General features: G+C 39.9%; 1 protein-coding gene across 5 annotated transcripts in view; it reads right to left on the bottom strand.

Annotated features, from left to right (window-relative positions):
- ACSS3 (acyl-CoA synthetase short chain family member 3) overlaps positions 1–15574 on the bottom strand; it is a 99072-nt gene that overhangs the window by 56505 nt on the left and 26993 nt on the right. For all 5 annotated transcript variants that reach the window (XM_055712057.1, XM_055712058.1, XM_055712059.1 and 2 more), the window contains 2 exons: positions 13339–13419; positions 13159–13254 (listed from right to left, as the gene is read on the bottom strand). In XM_055712057.1, coding sequence (XP_055568032.1) covers positions 13159–13254; positions 13339–13419 — 177 coding nt within the window. The remainder of the gene's footprint in view (positions 1–13158; positions 13255–13338; positions 13420–15574) is intronic.

Genomic DNA, 15574 nt, shown 5'->3' with positions numbered 1-15574 from the left:
TGCTACCAGTGTGGTCTGGTTTGTGGTTGGTTTGTTTTTTTAAAACGAAACATTGCCTTGAGCTAAGGGACTTAGTCAAGAGAATTGTAAACAGAAGTAATCAGATGTGACAAATTGTCCAATGGTAAGTAGTAAAAATAATAAAAAAAAAAATCAAAAATACTTTTTCTGTGGTGCTGCAAATATGAACAGCAATTGGCACAGGATCACACAATCACTATTTTACTGTATATAATTAGCACGGTGTATGACCTGCTCCATACATATTCTGAAATTATGAAAAGATGACGTTAATGTGGAATGAGTTTTAGCTTTACAGGTATTGGCATAACTGTTTCACCAGAAAGGCCGCACTTAGAAGATGGACTTTGACAGAGCACACAAGTTAGAGACATACATACTTTTCATACTGCAAATAGGGCTTTGTCAATGCTTTATCAAGAAGCCACAAATACAAAGTTTCACTCCTGAAACATCACCATATTTACAGCAGTTCACCAGTCACAAGACAAAGTCATACCTTCACCATACTTGTGTACATGCAAATATGGAATGGATAAATAGGTCCAGTGGGAAAAAAAAGCAGCATACAAAATAAATAATACTTTTCATTTCACCAAGATGCAGAAGTAACAGAGGCATTTGAATACCCTGAAGAATTTACCAAATACAGTATTTTTCTTCTGATAATGAGGCACTAGTAAAACAGTACATGCCTTTATGAAAACACACACTAATCAAGTTAGTTGCCCCATCCCAACATAAAAAGCAGCACACTGGCTGTGATGCAGGCTCACATAATTCATCCCTTGCCCTCCCTCCCATCTGCCTTCCCCACTGCAGCCTTCCCCACTTGCTCTGCATCCAGCTGTGCCTGAACATGGGCAAGAGCACCGATGAACCATTTGGTAGATTTAAAGAACACAGGATGCCTGAGGTTGGATACATACCATTGGCTTTACAGCCCTATGGCGAGATACTGCTGGTGAGATGAGTGCTGGAGCAGAGGATCACCGTAAAAAGAAAAAAAAAAAACAAAACGACAAAACAGAACGTACAATTGAAAAACCTTTTTAAAGGATGGAGCAGGCGGTGAGAAGCAAATGGAGAGAAAACAAATAAAAGAAATGGTTCCCAGCCGAAGCAGCAGGAAAAAGTACCATCAACACCACCACCCCCCTTTTGGCTAATAGCCTATCCTACACTACCAAAAAGAAATGCAAAAGAATGCGATCTGGTTGCTGAAAAAGTGAGTTATGTCCTTTCTTTCTGTCAAATAAGCACAGTTCCCAAAGAAAAATCTTCCACCAGACTGTCTTCAAGTATCATCCTTGCAATCTTCATCACAACTTTCATGTGTTCATCAGCATTTGTTCATGAACAATTATTCAAGTTGATGTTTTCTCTCTATAACGTTCACTATACCTGCAGGTCTGTAACCACCCCGTTAGGAGTTCAAGACCACATCAGTAACTAATGCTAAAACAAATGGTCTCAGATTGAAAATTTCCAAATTTCTATAAACTTCTCATTAACTAATTATGTAATTGAACTAGTATCAATCATCTTGGACAGTAAAAAACCTAGCTGTGGAGCAATCTGAAATTCATTAGTCTGACACTAATGAAGTAGGTTGTTATTTTTAACCAAATGGAAATGCCCAGAGCCCATAAAAGGGCTGTCTGACGCTGAGCACACCCACTCCTTCCCAGGGGCTTGGCTGCCAGTGCTCAAGGCCAGGTTTGCCGTGGTACATCTGCGTAGCCTTGGATCAGACCACTAGGAAAACAGCCGAATTATGATAAGAGCTGAAAGGAGCCTACCCTTCTTCCTTGGGAGGTAATTTATGCTCAGGCCCTCACCCTTGACCCCAGCTCGAGCTACATCGCAGCTGTGCCTGTGCCTCACACTTGCAGCAAGCTCCAGCCTGAGCCTCAGCCCGAGCGCATCTTCAACACAAGCAGCTAAACCTTTAGGCGTGCATGGATAGGCATGCAGGGCTCTGACAGGCTGGTACTGTCACAGCTAAGCTACAGCAGCTTTGGTTTGGGGAAGTACAATTCTCAGATCTACGAGAAAAACAAAACACAAAGAGTGGAAGAGATAAAAAATTCACCTGACAGCTGATAAGAAACAATACTCAGAATAAGGCAACACTTAAAATACTCATTTAGGGGAAAAAAAAGTCTGGCCCAGCTGTAAAATATTCTTACTGATTCTGCAGAAAACCTTCCCCAGCGCCTTGGCAGCAGTTTTATGCATTTGCTAAACTGAACAGACATAAGCAAAACAAATCTGAGACACTGCAAATTAATTTCAGAGCCCAAAAACCTACAAATAGAATTGCCAAAGAGAGTTCTTATTTATCATACAAAAATTTTAAGAAGTACTGCAAGATGCCATGAGAGGCTTATCAACACATGCCATTTTGATTTATACAAGTTCGCAATATAAACCATAAAGCAGAGGGTAATTGAATTCATAATAGGCTGACAGATTGCTGAGTCAATTGGGGACTATGAGCAAATGAGATGCTTCCACTGGATTTCTGCAGGGATCAGTTCAAGACCTGTTGCTATTCAGTATTTGCATCAATACTGGAGATCAAAATTTATTTTTAAAGTTACTGGCAATAATATCTGTGGTTGGCAGAAACTAAGAGCATGGTAAACAACCAGGCAGGCAGAGAGTGATCTGCCTCATCGAATTTAAAAAAGAAAAGTAGAAGCAGACACTTCTTGCATCAGCTAGGATGATTCAAGTAGAAAAGATTTTCTTTTAATAACCTACCAAGACACTCTGAGACAGACAGACAGACAGACAGACAGGAACATCCTTCTAGAAGTACCCAGATTTAGCCTGTAATTTATCAGATGTCTACCAGCTGAGCAGACATCCTGAGGCAGAATGTCCTGATGGATAACACATGATTATGAAAGAAGATTCATAGTCAGGCAGCAAGAACTATCAAGGGGATAGAGAGGTTCTCCTATGGAAAGTCAGAGGCCACCAGGATGGGTTACTTGAGAGAAAAAGACATGAGAGGAGCTATAATAAAATAACAAACAATGCATCAGTGACAGCACAGCAATTCCCTTTCTGTCTGACCTCGAACAACAAGGGGCTCTTCAATTAAAGATAAACTCGAAATCATAAGAGGAAATTCTCTCTGCATAGCACATATTATACATGGAATTCGTTGCCTCTAAAACCTGCCGACAACAAAGCACATACAAAGTCCTGACATACCAGGACTCAAAAGAATATGTTCATAGAGGCATTCACCCTTCTGCTGCTGACCCTGCTGCCAGACCTCCATTAAGGACTCGAGATGATCCATCCTACTGAATTCACTCCACAAATACAATCACTATGGGTCATGGCAGAAACATCACAAAACCGGCAAACTTCAGAGACAGTGCTTGCTTTCTAAGCTGATGATAATGGCTTACAAGAACGGCAAAAAGGCTGGATGCCTCCAAGAACTGTGCGAAATGAGAGTAATTTTAAACCTGTTGCTGTTGTTATTTACCGTGCAGATTTGTTGCAACAGCAGGGACTGGAAAGACCCCAGCGAGCATTGTAAGGAACGCTCCATGTGCACATGGGACAACAGCTCCTTCTCTGTCCTAGTCTACTAGTCCTTAATGATGGCTACTTGGCAAGTGTGGGCATCCTCTTCCTTACCTTAGCTCCAATTCAAAGTCCCAAGCACTGAAACTACAGCACTGCCTTCTTCCTGATGCCACAGGCAGTAGCTAGACTTTCTCTTCACACTGCCCTGTTGCTTAAGCTTGCGATCCCATCACCAAGAGTAACCCAGAGTGAGCTCTGAGACTTCAAGTAGCTTATTTATAGCCGAAGTTTATCATGCCTTGGAAAAAACAATCCAGGACAGATTATTAAAAGGAAAAAAAAAAAAAAAAACAAAACCCAAAAAACACCCAGTCTTGCTGTATTCAAAGGAATTCGTTACTGTTTTCACATTCCTGACAATGGTGTTACAGCAAGTAAAAATTGAAAGCATGAGGTTTCCATAGCAATTGTTAAAATGACAAGTTGCACCTACTAAGTAATTTAAAAATAAACAAATCACTTTAAGAATTGAGGGTATGAAGTTAGCACAGTTTATATTCAATATCGGTTGTCCTTAGGCAAAGGGGATGAGGTGTTCTTTCCCCACATCTAAACAGCATATTGACACTCCCTAACCCAACAGCCATCATGCCGCAATCATTTAGGAAACTTTGGCTACAGATTTATTAATATCCATTGTTAAGACAGTATTCTGAACAGAGGAAAAATGATACACTATTTCTCTTTGTAAATATTATTTTTCTCCCTGTGTGTACAGAAGCCTTTCTTCCCATTTTTAAGCCTCAAAAAGACAACACTGTTGTCATGAACACTGTCTGAAGACTTGACTGGTGGCATCTCAGAGAAAGAAAAATGAGAAATGTACTATTATTGTTTAATAATTTTCTCACCAAGAGCAAAAATGTAGACATGTAGGTCAACCAGATATAAACTCTGATTTCTCTTTAATATTCACTTTAAAGAAAGAAGGATCTTTACTCCTTTTACTTTCCAAAACCAACACATTTTAAACTGAGGTGCCTTTATAATCACAATAACCATCTCGACCCCCACACATTTACACAGAGATAAAACTTCAATGTAAGACTGTGTGAGAGAATGCTGAAGGAACTCATTGCTTTCCTCCCTGTTCCTTCTTGTCTTACTCTGCACCTGCTAGAATGAAAACCTCTTCACTGCAGTGGTTCTCTTCTGCTAATTCATGCAACAATTTTATTGTGGCCCACTATCAGTGGTCAAAAATAGTGACTATAAAACTATCAAAGTCTTTTATCTCCAAGAAATTGCAGTTTTTCTCACACTGCTTTCCTCTCCTGCTTAACTAATGGGGTGGTGATAAGTTAGTCCCTTTGGAATGAAGAATCTAATTAACATCTATTAGGTGTTTAAACATTAAATAGACTATAGTAATTTAATATTCAAGCTAATATGATATTTCATTCTATAAATGTGCGTTTCTGCTGTTGGGTGAAGTTTTTGCTCTTTGTTATTCAGAGTCTCAGAGAAGTCAATCAGAGTGGTCCCCAGCCTTACAATTCTATGAATTTACACAGAATCACAGAAGGGTTCAGAGTTTGAAGGGACCTCTGGAGATATCTAGTCCAGCCCCCTTCTAAAGCAAGTTCACCCAGAAGAGACTGCACAGTCACATCCAGGAGGGTTTTGAATGTCTCCAAAGGAGACTCCACAGCCTCTCTGGGCAGCCTGTTCCAGTCCTATGTCACCCTCAAGGTAAAAATACTTTTCCTCGTATTCAGGTGGAACTGCCCGTGTTGTGGTTTGTGCCCGTTGCCCCTTGTCCTGTTGCTGGGCACCGCTGAACGGAGCCTGGCCCCATCCTCCTGACACTCGCCCTTAAGATACCTGCAGGCATTGGCAAGGTCCCCTCTGTCTTCTCTTCTCCAGGCTAAACAGCCCCAGCTCTCTGGGCCTTTCCTCATCAAGGAGATGCCCCAGTCCCCTCATCACCTCCGTAGCCCTCCGCTGGCCCCTCTGCAGTAGTTCCCTGTCTCTCTTGCACTGGGGAGCCCAGAACTGGACACAGCCCTCCAGATGTGGCCTCACCAGGGCAGGGGGGAAGGATCACCTCCCTCAACGTGCTGGCCATGCTCCTCCTAATTTATTTGGAAATCACTGGGGTTTTCCCAGACAAACTAGAAAACGGAACTCTTTTTGTAATAGAATTAAACTTGAAAAGGAATAAAAACTATTTCTTTTTTTTTTTTACTATTTAATTTCTATTTTCTAGTGAAAGTCGTTTAACTGCAGTTCTCTGTTTAATTATTTGTGGAGATTCTGAAGCCCCCCAAAACTGCATACCGGAACTATACTATATTGAGCATATGGAGATGAAATAAAGATGGAGATGGGGTTTGAAAAGTATCCACTATTAGGTAAATAGTGCAAGTTATAAAATCAGCCTAGAAAGGAGCTCAATTTTTTTCTTCTCCAAATTTCAGCTGAACTCACACATTTAGTGTCAATGCACTCCAAATAGGTATGTTATGTGTCCACTGCCTCCAAAAGTTCTTGATTAAAATGCAAAGGAAGTTAAAAGGAGATTTTATTGCTCATAAAGTAGGATTCTAAAATAAAAAAAAAAATTAAAAATTAAAGCAATACTTTTTGACTAGTGGATAGAACGCTTGAATAAATCAACTGAAAACTGTGGATAATTAAATACACTTAGAAATAAAAGGAACAATCATGCACATGAGGGGGAAAAGAGATTACTATCTATACAGGTATACTTACATAGTATATAGGCTTACCTTTATGAACACCCATCCGCATATGGGAACGCACATCTATGACACACACTGACACTGCAAGGACGAGCTCTTAGCAGCATATGCTGAATTTCTCACACTCCTACACATACAAATAAGAATGCAGTCTACAAACCCTTTAGTCAAAACAGTTAATAGTGTACTATTTCGTGTACTGCAAAACCAGCAGCAATCCTAACTAGCGGACTATTATATACTGCACAGTTAGCGATCCACATAACAGCTGACTTGAGAAGGTGCAGCCCTGCGCTGTGCTTGTCTCTCTCTTAACTTTGCCCAGATCATCTACTCTGTGGGAGTCTACCCAAGCGAAGAAAGCAAAGATTTCCAGCATATGTGTAGACCATATACAAGAAAATTAACCTTACGTATTGGTCCATCCCATCAAACACAAAAAATGCCATCAACTGTAAGATCAGCAAAGAATAGATATCATTTTCCTAAAGTATACTTCTGCTTCATAAATCCTGAATATACTTATTAACTCTGATTATCTACATAAATAATTTAAGTTCCTGGGAAAGTAGAATCAAGATTGAAGGATGGCATGTTAGTACTTAATTAAGTATAGCTTACAGTGATGTCCAACATCCTTTTAAGCCTTCATTTCCAGACAACAGAACAAGGTCAAAGTAAGTAACAGGGCTTTCTTGTTTAAGGATACTGAATTTCCAAAGATTTCACAGGGTCTTTACATACTGTAAAGATGTAACAGCAAAGAGAAAGAGACAAATGGAGTCTTGTGGGATTTAAATACAGCACACAGACTGTTATCCCTCACCCTTTCACCTCAGGAAAAGGCAGGTGAAAAATCCACACTGAATACCTCAGTATGTAAAGCCATGCATACTTCAATTAATTTTTTGGAGCCAAAGTTTGCTTCTCTTGTTCACAGTGGTCTCTTCTGCCACCACAATAATGCATAAAATTGTCCAGACTGTTTCTCTTCTTTACAGGAAAAATGATCATTTTATACACAACACAAAGAGCATAGTAGTGATTGCTCTTTAATAGTTAATTGAGAGCCTACATGACTTAACTCAGGATATTAAAATCAATCCCCCAATTATTTAAGTGAACTTTTAGCAGTTCTCACAGATGTATCCATACTTGTCCTACATAAATTAATACCACACAGGAAGAATCTGACAAGCATGACCTCTGGAATGAGTAAAAGATGTAGGACAGCTGTACAGTATGTACACATGTGCTACAAAGTATCACAAATCCACCTCTGCATCTGGAGTTATTTGCAAGTTCAACTACACAAGTATCTAGTGTTAATTCTTCTGGACATTTTTATCCATCTACACAAATGTATGTATTTTAACATACAAACTGCAGTAAATTTACCATACTCAGTTTTCCATAGAAAGAAATATTTAGTTACTGAGGAAACCCTTCTGCAAAGAAGTCTACCTCATGAGTTCAACGTACTCTCTCACTTAGCTGTTCCTGTTGAATTCTGCCTTTTTTTCTTTTCCCAGGATTTTGCACTACTGCTTTTAAACAAAGACCTTCCTCCTTTTTTAAAAAAAACTACTTGATTAGTTTTAGTTTGCAGCATCCTAGAAATAACCTGGTTTCCTCATGTCCTTCAGAACTTGTATGTGTACTACGAACCAAGTGTTACTCCTGTAATCAGCAAGCTGGAACTTCTCATTGACTCAAAAGCTTTCAGAAGTTCCACAGTGAGCTGGTTTGAAAATTCACAGAAGCAAGTGGATTCCACCAGATCAGAGACTCTTTTAAAAAAGAGCTAGGCATAAGCAATACTCAAACGAATGGCTGATTTTTATTGCCATAGTTGCACTGTAGATATTCTCTGCATCATGTATTTCCATAATGCATTCATTGCAAGCCTTCATGCTGAACACCGAAACTAAGCAAGTCAGTAAACTTTACCTGGACAGCGTACATTGAGATTCAAATTAATAATAACCATTTGTTTAAGTTTTCTCTGGCTGCTGCAATCATTGTCTGGGAGTTTTAAGGCATGTGAGCTTCTCTGTCTTAGCCATTTAGGGAAAAAAACCCTTGTACTTGTTATCACTTTGTGTACTTAAATATTTAATTAAAAATACTTGTTTTGCAAACCTGCTTTTCTGAAAGATTATTGAAAAATCAGTCCAATGACTAGAAGCTAAAAAAAGTTATTTGCCTCAGATCCTACAAGTCATAACAGATTTTCCTATCGCATAGAAAAAATTAACACTACCCACAGTCCTTCCATTAAGAGAAGAAAAAGTTAACATATTCCAAATCATATTTTAAGACCTCAAGATTTGTTTTGCTTTTAAACACTGCATTTTGTTTCTTATTTTACATTTTTGTTACAAAACCAATAAACAACAGGGTTTTTTACAAAGAAACATACACAGGTGTCACCTAGTCACAATCTGCCATCCTATGAGAGATTATCAGTCTTCTTCCTACTACATGCACTGGTAAAAATAAACTCAGTACCATGTGAAAAAAGACCATGAAACACAAATATGAGCACATATGGTGTCACAGACTTTGTTTACATAGCAAGTAGTGAGGTGAATTAGAGCAGATTAGCAGATCAAAACATTTAATGCCAATGCTCTTTACTTCTTCCATTAGATGCTCTTTGAGGTTTATTTTAGACTAGACTTAGACTTGTTCATTGGACCAAAAATGCAGCTCAAAGTTTTATGATGAAAAGCTATCCTACAGATCTTTGTTCCTCGACTGAAGGGACTCCTCTTCTAGGAAGTGTCACACTGCCCCTTTCATGTTTCCTGCAGATGACAGTAGCATGTCAGTTCACGCACTGCCAGTAGACTCCACCATAAAGTTTCTATATCCCCTATGTTCCATATCTCTGGTCACAGAACCAAAACATATGCCAGTGCCTTCTTGCCAACAACAGACAGGATCATTCATGATGTCCCCAGTGCCAATGAGCATCATGAGTGATACTACATACCCTTGCGGCCCTCTGCCAATGGTGCAGCACAGGCCTAACTTAACTGTGCTATTACTGAATGCATCATGGAACCGCAATCTACATTTGGTCATCTGAAAGACACTGGGCTACATAGGACAAACACTGTGAAAACGTTTCCAATGCCCTCCAGATTCAGGGTATCGCTTTTAGTCTGAATGATCTAAGAGGACATCTTTGAGACCTTCCTTCAGACTGAAACACTCAGCACAGTTTCTGCAGTACCTGTATGCACAGTTCTCTGCTCTCTTTGTCATAGGTGGGTCATCCAGAAATCCATTTGTATCAGGACTTTGCTCCTTCACTGCAAACAGTCATCAAGCCACTCAGCATTCACAAGTGCATGGAGTGGAACGGGAGGAATACCACTGGACATGAATGTCTCTCAATTCAGCAAATGTTATGCAACGATTAAAAAGGAACTGATTCCCAATACTTCTCTCTGTCCTTAGTTTTCCGCTTCTCCACAACTGTGTGCTTCACACATTCCTTTGATGCATTCAATTGATTTTTTGGGGGTAAACCTTGTTAATTCAACTATGCCTTACCACAGCCTGCAGTGCCCTTCCCTTTATAGCCTTTCCAGAGTGTGACTTGAAGCACAGGAAGAGATAATTATATTGCCAACAACCACTATCTTAACCACTGCATTTCAAAGAAATAGTATCATTCTGAATGATATTTGTTGTGCAAGCAGATAACTGCAGGGCAGGGACAGGATCTGACACACCAGAAGTACCAGCACCACTACCACCACAAGGTAGGTCCTTTATACACTGCGTTTGAGGAGAGACAGACAGTGTGGCTGGGGTTTTGTGCAGAAGCCTAGGAGGGCTGTGTTATCGAGGCACACCATGTACATGACTTCTGCAGTTGCCAGGACTATGCCTGGCACACCGGCAGAGCTGGGATGGCGCAGGTGGTCTCTGATGGAGCTTGTTGCTCCACAGAACTTCCCTCACAGCTCACAGCCCCTGAGGAATCATCTCTCGAGGCACAGCAGCTCTCGCAGTCAATGCACACACTCATGTCGCCTTTCCACAGCTCTGGACCAGTGCCCTAACTTCACCTGAAACCTCCTAAGCACAGTCCCACACTCAGTACGTGTACAGGAAAGGAGCACGCACACTCACTCAGGCAGGCATCTGGACCACTGATTTTGCAGTTCCCATTGCCTGCCTTGGCAGAGGGAGGGTGCTCCTACATGTTGTCTCGTGGGTGTCCTCTGGGAGTTGCAGGCATGTAGACATGTAAAACACTGTAGGTATATTTTTCCCTGGACTTTTCTCCCACACTATTGGTCCTGGGACTGAGGGCATGGATGTTCTCTAGAGCACTGAGTTTGGTGGAGTGCTCTCCCCTCCCCTAAAGATCTGTTCAAGATCTTTCTAGTAGAGGCACATGCACCATGCCAGCTCTGAAGCATGGTCTTCCCACCTCATCAGGAACATGGTCTTCATCTACTTGAAATGAATGCAGCACTGCTTGTCAGTCCTCTCTCACTCTGCAGCAGGCTTGACATTGGCAACAGGGTGGTTTCTGGAAAAACCTTTGGGCCTTTCAAACCACAACCTGTCAAGCCTTGGGTTGCCCCTGCTCAACATTCTGGGAGGCCAATGCAACAGTTGTCACTATTGCAAAATGCAGCAGTGTGAAAGGAGGTAAAAAAAGATGTTCATAAAGGAGGAACAGCAAAAGAAATAGGATGGGCGAAGATGACAGAAGCAAAAGCTTGGGAGCAGCTGAAAGTCAGAACAAGCAGACATCTGGCAGTCATTAGCAAATATGAAGTCACACATACCATTTGGCCCTTTTGCATAGCACAAGAAGCACTTCAGAATAAGGTGAGAGCTCTTGACAGTTTTAAAGCTTTCTGTTGGGATATGTACTTTTCATTTGTTCTAGAAATCTTCACAGCAGTGCAGTCCCACTCATTGGATCCTTCCCTTTTATCACAAGTGGCAAAACTTCTCTCAGCTTTCTCTGTAAAGAGTCATTCATATGTCTAAAACCCCTCTGTGAACTAAATCAATAAGCATGGACAATCACAGGACTTACTTCAGAACTGCACTACTTCTGTGATTTCAAGCATCATGTAGACACCCCCCTAATGATCGTTGCTTTTCTGAACTTTAGGATTCTTGACCTGCTTCAAAAGGTGTCTTCTGCTTGTGAGAATTTCTCTTCTAAGTTTATAGAGTGAACTTCCAGCAGTCAAGTATACTTCTGTCCTCCAAAACAGGATGCAGCAAGCCACAGTCCATTCTGTAGTGCCTGATGCAGTACTACCCAAACAGTTTTGGACACAACCTCACCTAACTGCAACTGCCCATGCTTCCTCAGTATCCCCAGGATTCAGAAACATACTTACTCAAAATTCAGGCACAATTCCAGCACCAGCTATCCACCAACAGCAGCGTGTAAGTTCGTAACAGTGAAACACATTTCAAGCAATACCAACTTAACTGGTTGTGCAAACACCAAAGGGTTGTTTTGATAATGCTTGTTCCTGAAAACAGTAACAACCCATTTCTGTTCTAGTATGGTCATCTTCAGTTGTATGATGTAATAGCAGGAAAATGGAGAAAGTTTAATCATAATACCCACTTCCTCATGCAGAACTTCTGCACCTATGGAGGTCTGTAAAACAGTATGTTTCCACGATGCCATGCTGACTCCCCTGCTCCAGAAGCACTAGGTACAGATGGTTCTCTAACAGTTGCTATATTCACAATATCATCAAAGCTTGTTACATCTGCTTTTTCATGTCCTCAGTGTCCAGTACATTCACTATACTTTTGCAGTTCTTGGATGCTCTGAGTTACCATTGGATTTCCCTTAATGGTTCACATGTTTCTCATTACCACCACAAATCAACAGAGGTGATTAACATGTCACGACGGCAGAGCAAAAACAACTTCTGCCTCCAGGACAGTCGGAAAAGACAGAACAATTACAAGGTGGCTGTCATGCTGCACAGCATCGGAGAAGTCTAGATATACCCAGAATTCCTAATGTCAGGTGAATGTAGACAACCAAGCCTCGGCATGCTGAAGAGCTAACAACATTGGTGCTTTTACATAGAAAGTCTTTCACTATCATTGATGGATACTGGATTCACTCCCTGAACAATAAAGAGTAAGGTTCAAGCAACACTGTATCTTCTTGCCTGGTGATTAGACAATCAACAATAACTTCTCAAAAAAATAACAATGTAAGGCAGCATGATTGCTTTTTTGAGCATCAAAGTTAGGATGCAGCAGGCCACTCTAACTGGACTAGTCTCCTCTCCACCTCACTGCGTTTCATCCCCCAAGGAGAAGGACCAAGCCCTGAATGTCATCTGAGTCTTGGCTTCAGATGCTTTGAGTGATAGAGGCAGGAAAGAAGAGGTAAGTCTCTTCACAAGTTCTTGCTCCAACCCAGATCCAGCAAGAATCTGTCACCTCCAGACATGCAAAACACAACATCCTCTCATAGATCCATAATAAAGATAGCCTAATGGCCTGTGGCTGAAGCCTCAGCAACACAGGTACTCTCCACCACCCGCCATTTCTAGGTTTGTTGTTTTGGAGTTCCTTGCCCCACTGAACATCACCAGTCACACAGATTAAATAGACAAGTTTGAAGAATAGTGAAGTCTTCCTTCAGAATTACTGTAGCAGATGGGAGAGTATAAACATTGAAGATATACACACAATTTAAACATATGTGGCATGAAGAATAGACAGGCATAAACAGGACCACCAACTGGAGGAGATGCTGCCTTTTCAAAGGCTGGCTTTTTAGAATGGATCATACCTCATACAAAACTGTAGTATTCCCATGAAGGAGAGGCCCATAGCAAATGTAGGAATGACCAACAACCCAGCCTAAATCAGAAGCTGCCCACCACACCTAAAATGAAAAGAAACCATAACTACAGTGAGGAGTTTTTAAGAGGAGTTCAAAAACATTTACATGACATTTAAACAGAATTACCTCACCAGGTTTGAGTCCATATACAGCTGACATTGTCCAGTTCAGCATAACTGCATAGCCACCTGTTGGTCTGACAACACCCTAAATGAGAAAATGTGAATATTTAAGATCATTTGCAGGATGCAATGATATTCCTGTCTTCAATGAAATTTTGGGGTTTTAGCAGCAATAGACTTAAAGTCTAATTCCAACACCTCACTTAAGAAAAGGACCCATTCCAACAAGTACACACGTGTGCTAGCATTCCCACTGAAGAAGTAACTTTGGAAAACAAGCAAAATACACAATAAAACAAACAAAATCCCAGCCCAAGGCCTAGATGACAATAATTTTCAGAAGATAACAAACAAAATTAGAATTCTGTCATTAAAACATACAAACATTTCTTCAACCTATGCTGACAAAAAATAAGAGACTATTTATTTCACTGAAACTATGGCCATCTAAATGCTAGGCATGTTTTAACTTCATTGCCTACACTCTCTGTATCATCACCAGAAAAGAGGAGCACCTGTGGTATTGCTCACCCCAAAAATAACTGGGGAAAATTACTCCCTGAAATGTACCACTCTTTCTGCACTGACTAATTTTAAAGATGTCAGAAAATTGGCTTAAACAAGATGTCTGTTCTTGAAACATCTAATATCTAGCCTGAATTATACATACGAATGCAAAACAAAGAACATCCCAGTCTTAGTCTAGAAGAAGGATTTGAAAATTAGAATGAGAGAGTATCAAATAGCATCATGCACCTTGGTAAGCCAAAAACAGGCTCCGGAACACTGTTAATAGGAAAAAAATTGAAATATTTTGTAATATTACATGTCTAATACACATTTCATCATCTTCTAGTATAGTGTTTCTGGAAGAAATAATTAAGTAAACTATATCCTGATGTTCTGAAGTAAAATTCAGATGAGATTAATCGGACCAAACAAATGTCTACAGTACAGACATTACAATGCAGCCGTCCGTGCTAGGCACAGTACATTCTCTTCATATAGTTAATAGGATGAAACAGACACTTTCAGGCCTTGTCTAAGAAATGAAGGACTGTAGAGACATATTAACTCATTAAAATGGATATTGCCACAGCAGAGAATGGTTAAATAACATTTCACAAATTTCAGAAAGCAGATTGCCTTTGTTAGTCTCAGCTTCTAACTTAGTCCCTGCTCTGAGATCAACAGAAGTTTTTTGAAGGTGTTAACTGAGTGATTTTACTTACATGGTGATTTAAAAGCAAGCTCCTTAAATGAACAAAAAAGTTATTTTATTCATTAAGTTACTCACTGTAGCTTAGCACAAGTTGACAAACTCCCTCGTATAAGGGTGACCCTTTCAAGGTGTCTATGTTTTCCTCCAGAGAGCCAACACTGTGAAGTAAACTTCTGAGAACTTTTATCTCTGAGATACTATATCTTGAAACTAACAGTCAAGGAAAATACCTGTTGTAACAACGGATGTTACCGTGGACCTTTTGACAGTATAATTAAATAATTCAAGACACATACGTTGCTTTGAAGTGCCCACGTTCAAGGCAAAAGCAGAAGACATTTTTATCAGCAAAACTGATGTTTGTTTTCCCTTATCTCCCCATAAATTCTGAACTTTATAGACAACACCATTAAATAATTTTCTAGTAGCAGTCTAAGCAGTGCCATACGCAGGGATGCATGATACTGTCTCTGAATTTGTACTGCTAAGACCACCGCTAGAAAATTATATTCAACTTGTCTTCTACACTTCAAAAGAGAATTGTTAAGTACCAAGCAAACACTCAAGAGTTTGCTTTTAAAATTGATCATTAAGACTGAATGACATTTGAAAGCAAACATTTTCAATGGATGCCCTATGTTATTACTCAATCTGAACTTTCATTTTCATGGGAATTATGTTCTCAGAACTATTCAGTAACACAAACCTTCAATACATGCTTCATTCCATTTAATCTGAAATGTCACTGACTGCATCTTATCGATGGGAAGATTAGCTAATATGTAAATAAGGAATAAGCAAAGACTATTCAGCAATAAATGCCATCACACAACTGATAATATTAACTAATGTTGCAGTTAAGTGACTATATTAGGCTTCTCTGAAACAGTTAAAACACAGAAGATACTAATGGATAAAAAACATTCTGCTGTCCTCAAAAGTTTATACTGCACAAACATTTTGATGTAAATGCAGTTTATATTACTCTATTTAAATAAACAAGCATGATTTATTCCTA

The sequence above is a fragment of the Falco cherrug genome, chromosome 5 (genome assembly GCF_023634085.1).
Source record: "Falco cherrug isolate bFalChe1 chromosome 5, bFalChe1.pri, whole genome shotgun sequence".
NCBI classification, from domain to species: Eukaryota; Metazoa; Chordata; class Aves; order Falconiformes; family Falconidae; genus Falco; species Falco cherrug.
The sequence above is the reverse complement of the archived record's forward strand: the minus strand, read 5'-3'. Positions and strand labels throughout refer to the sequence as shown.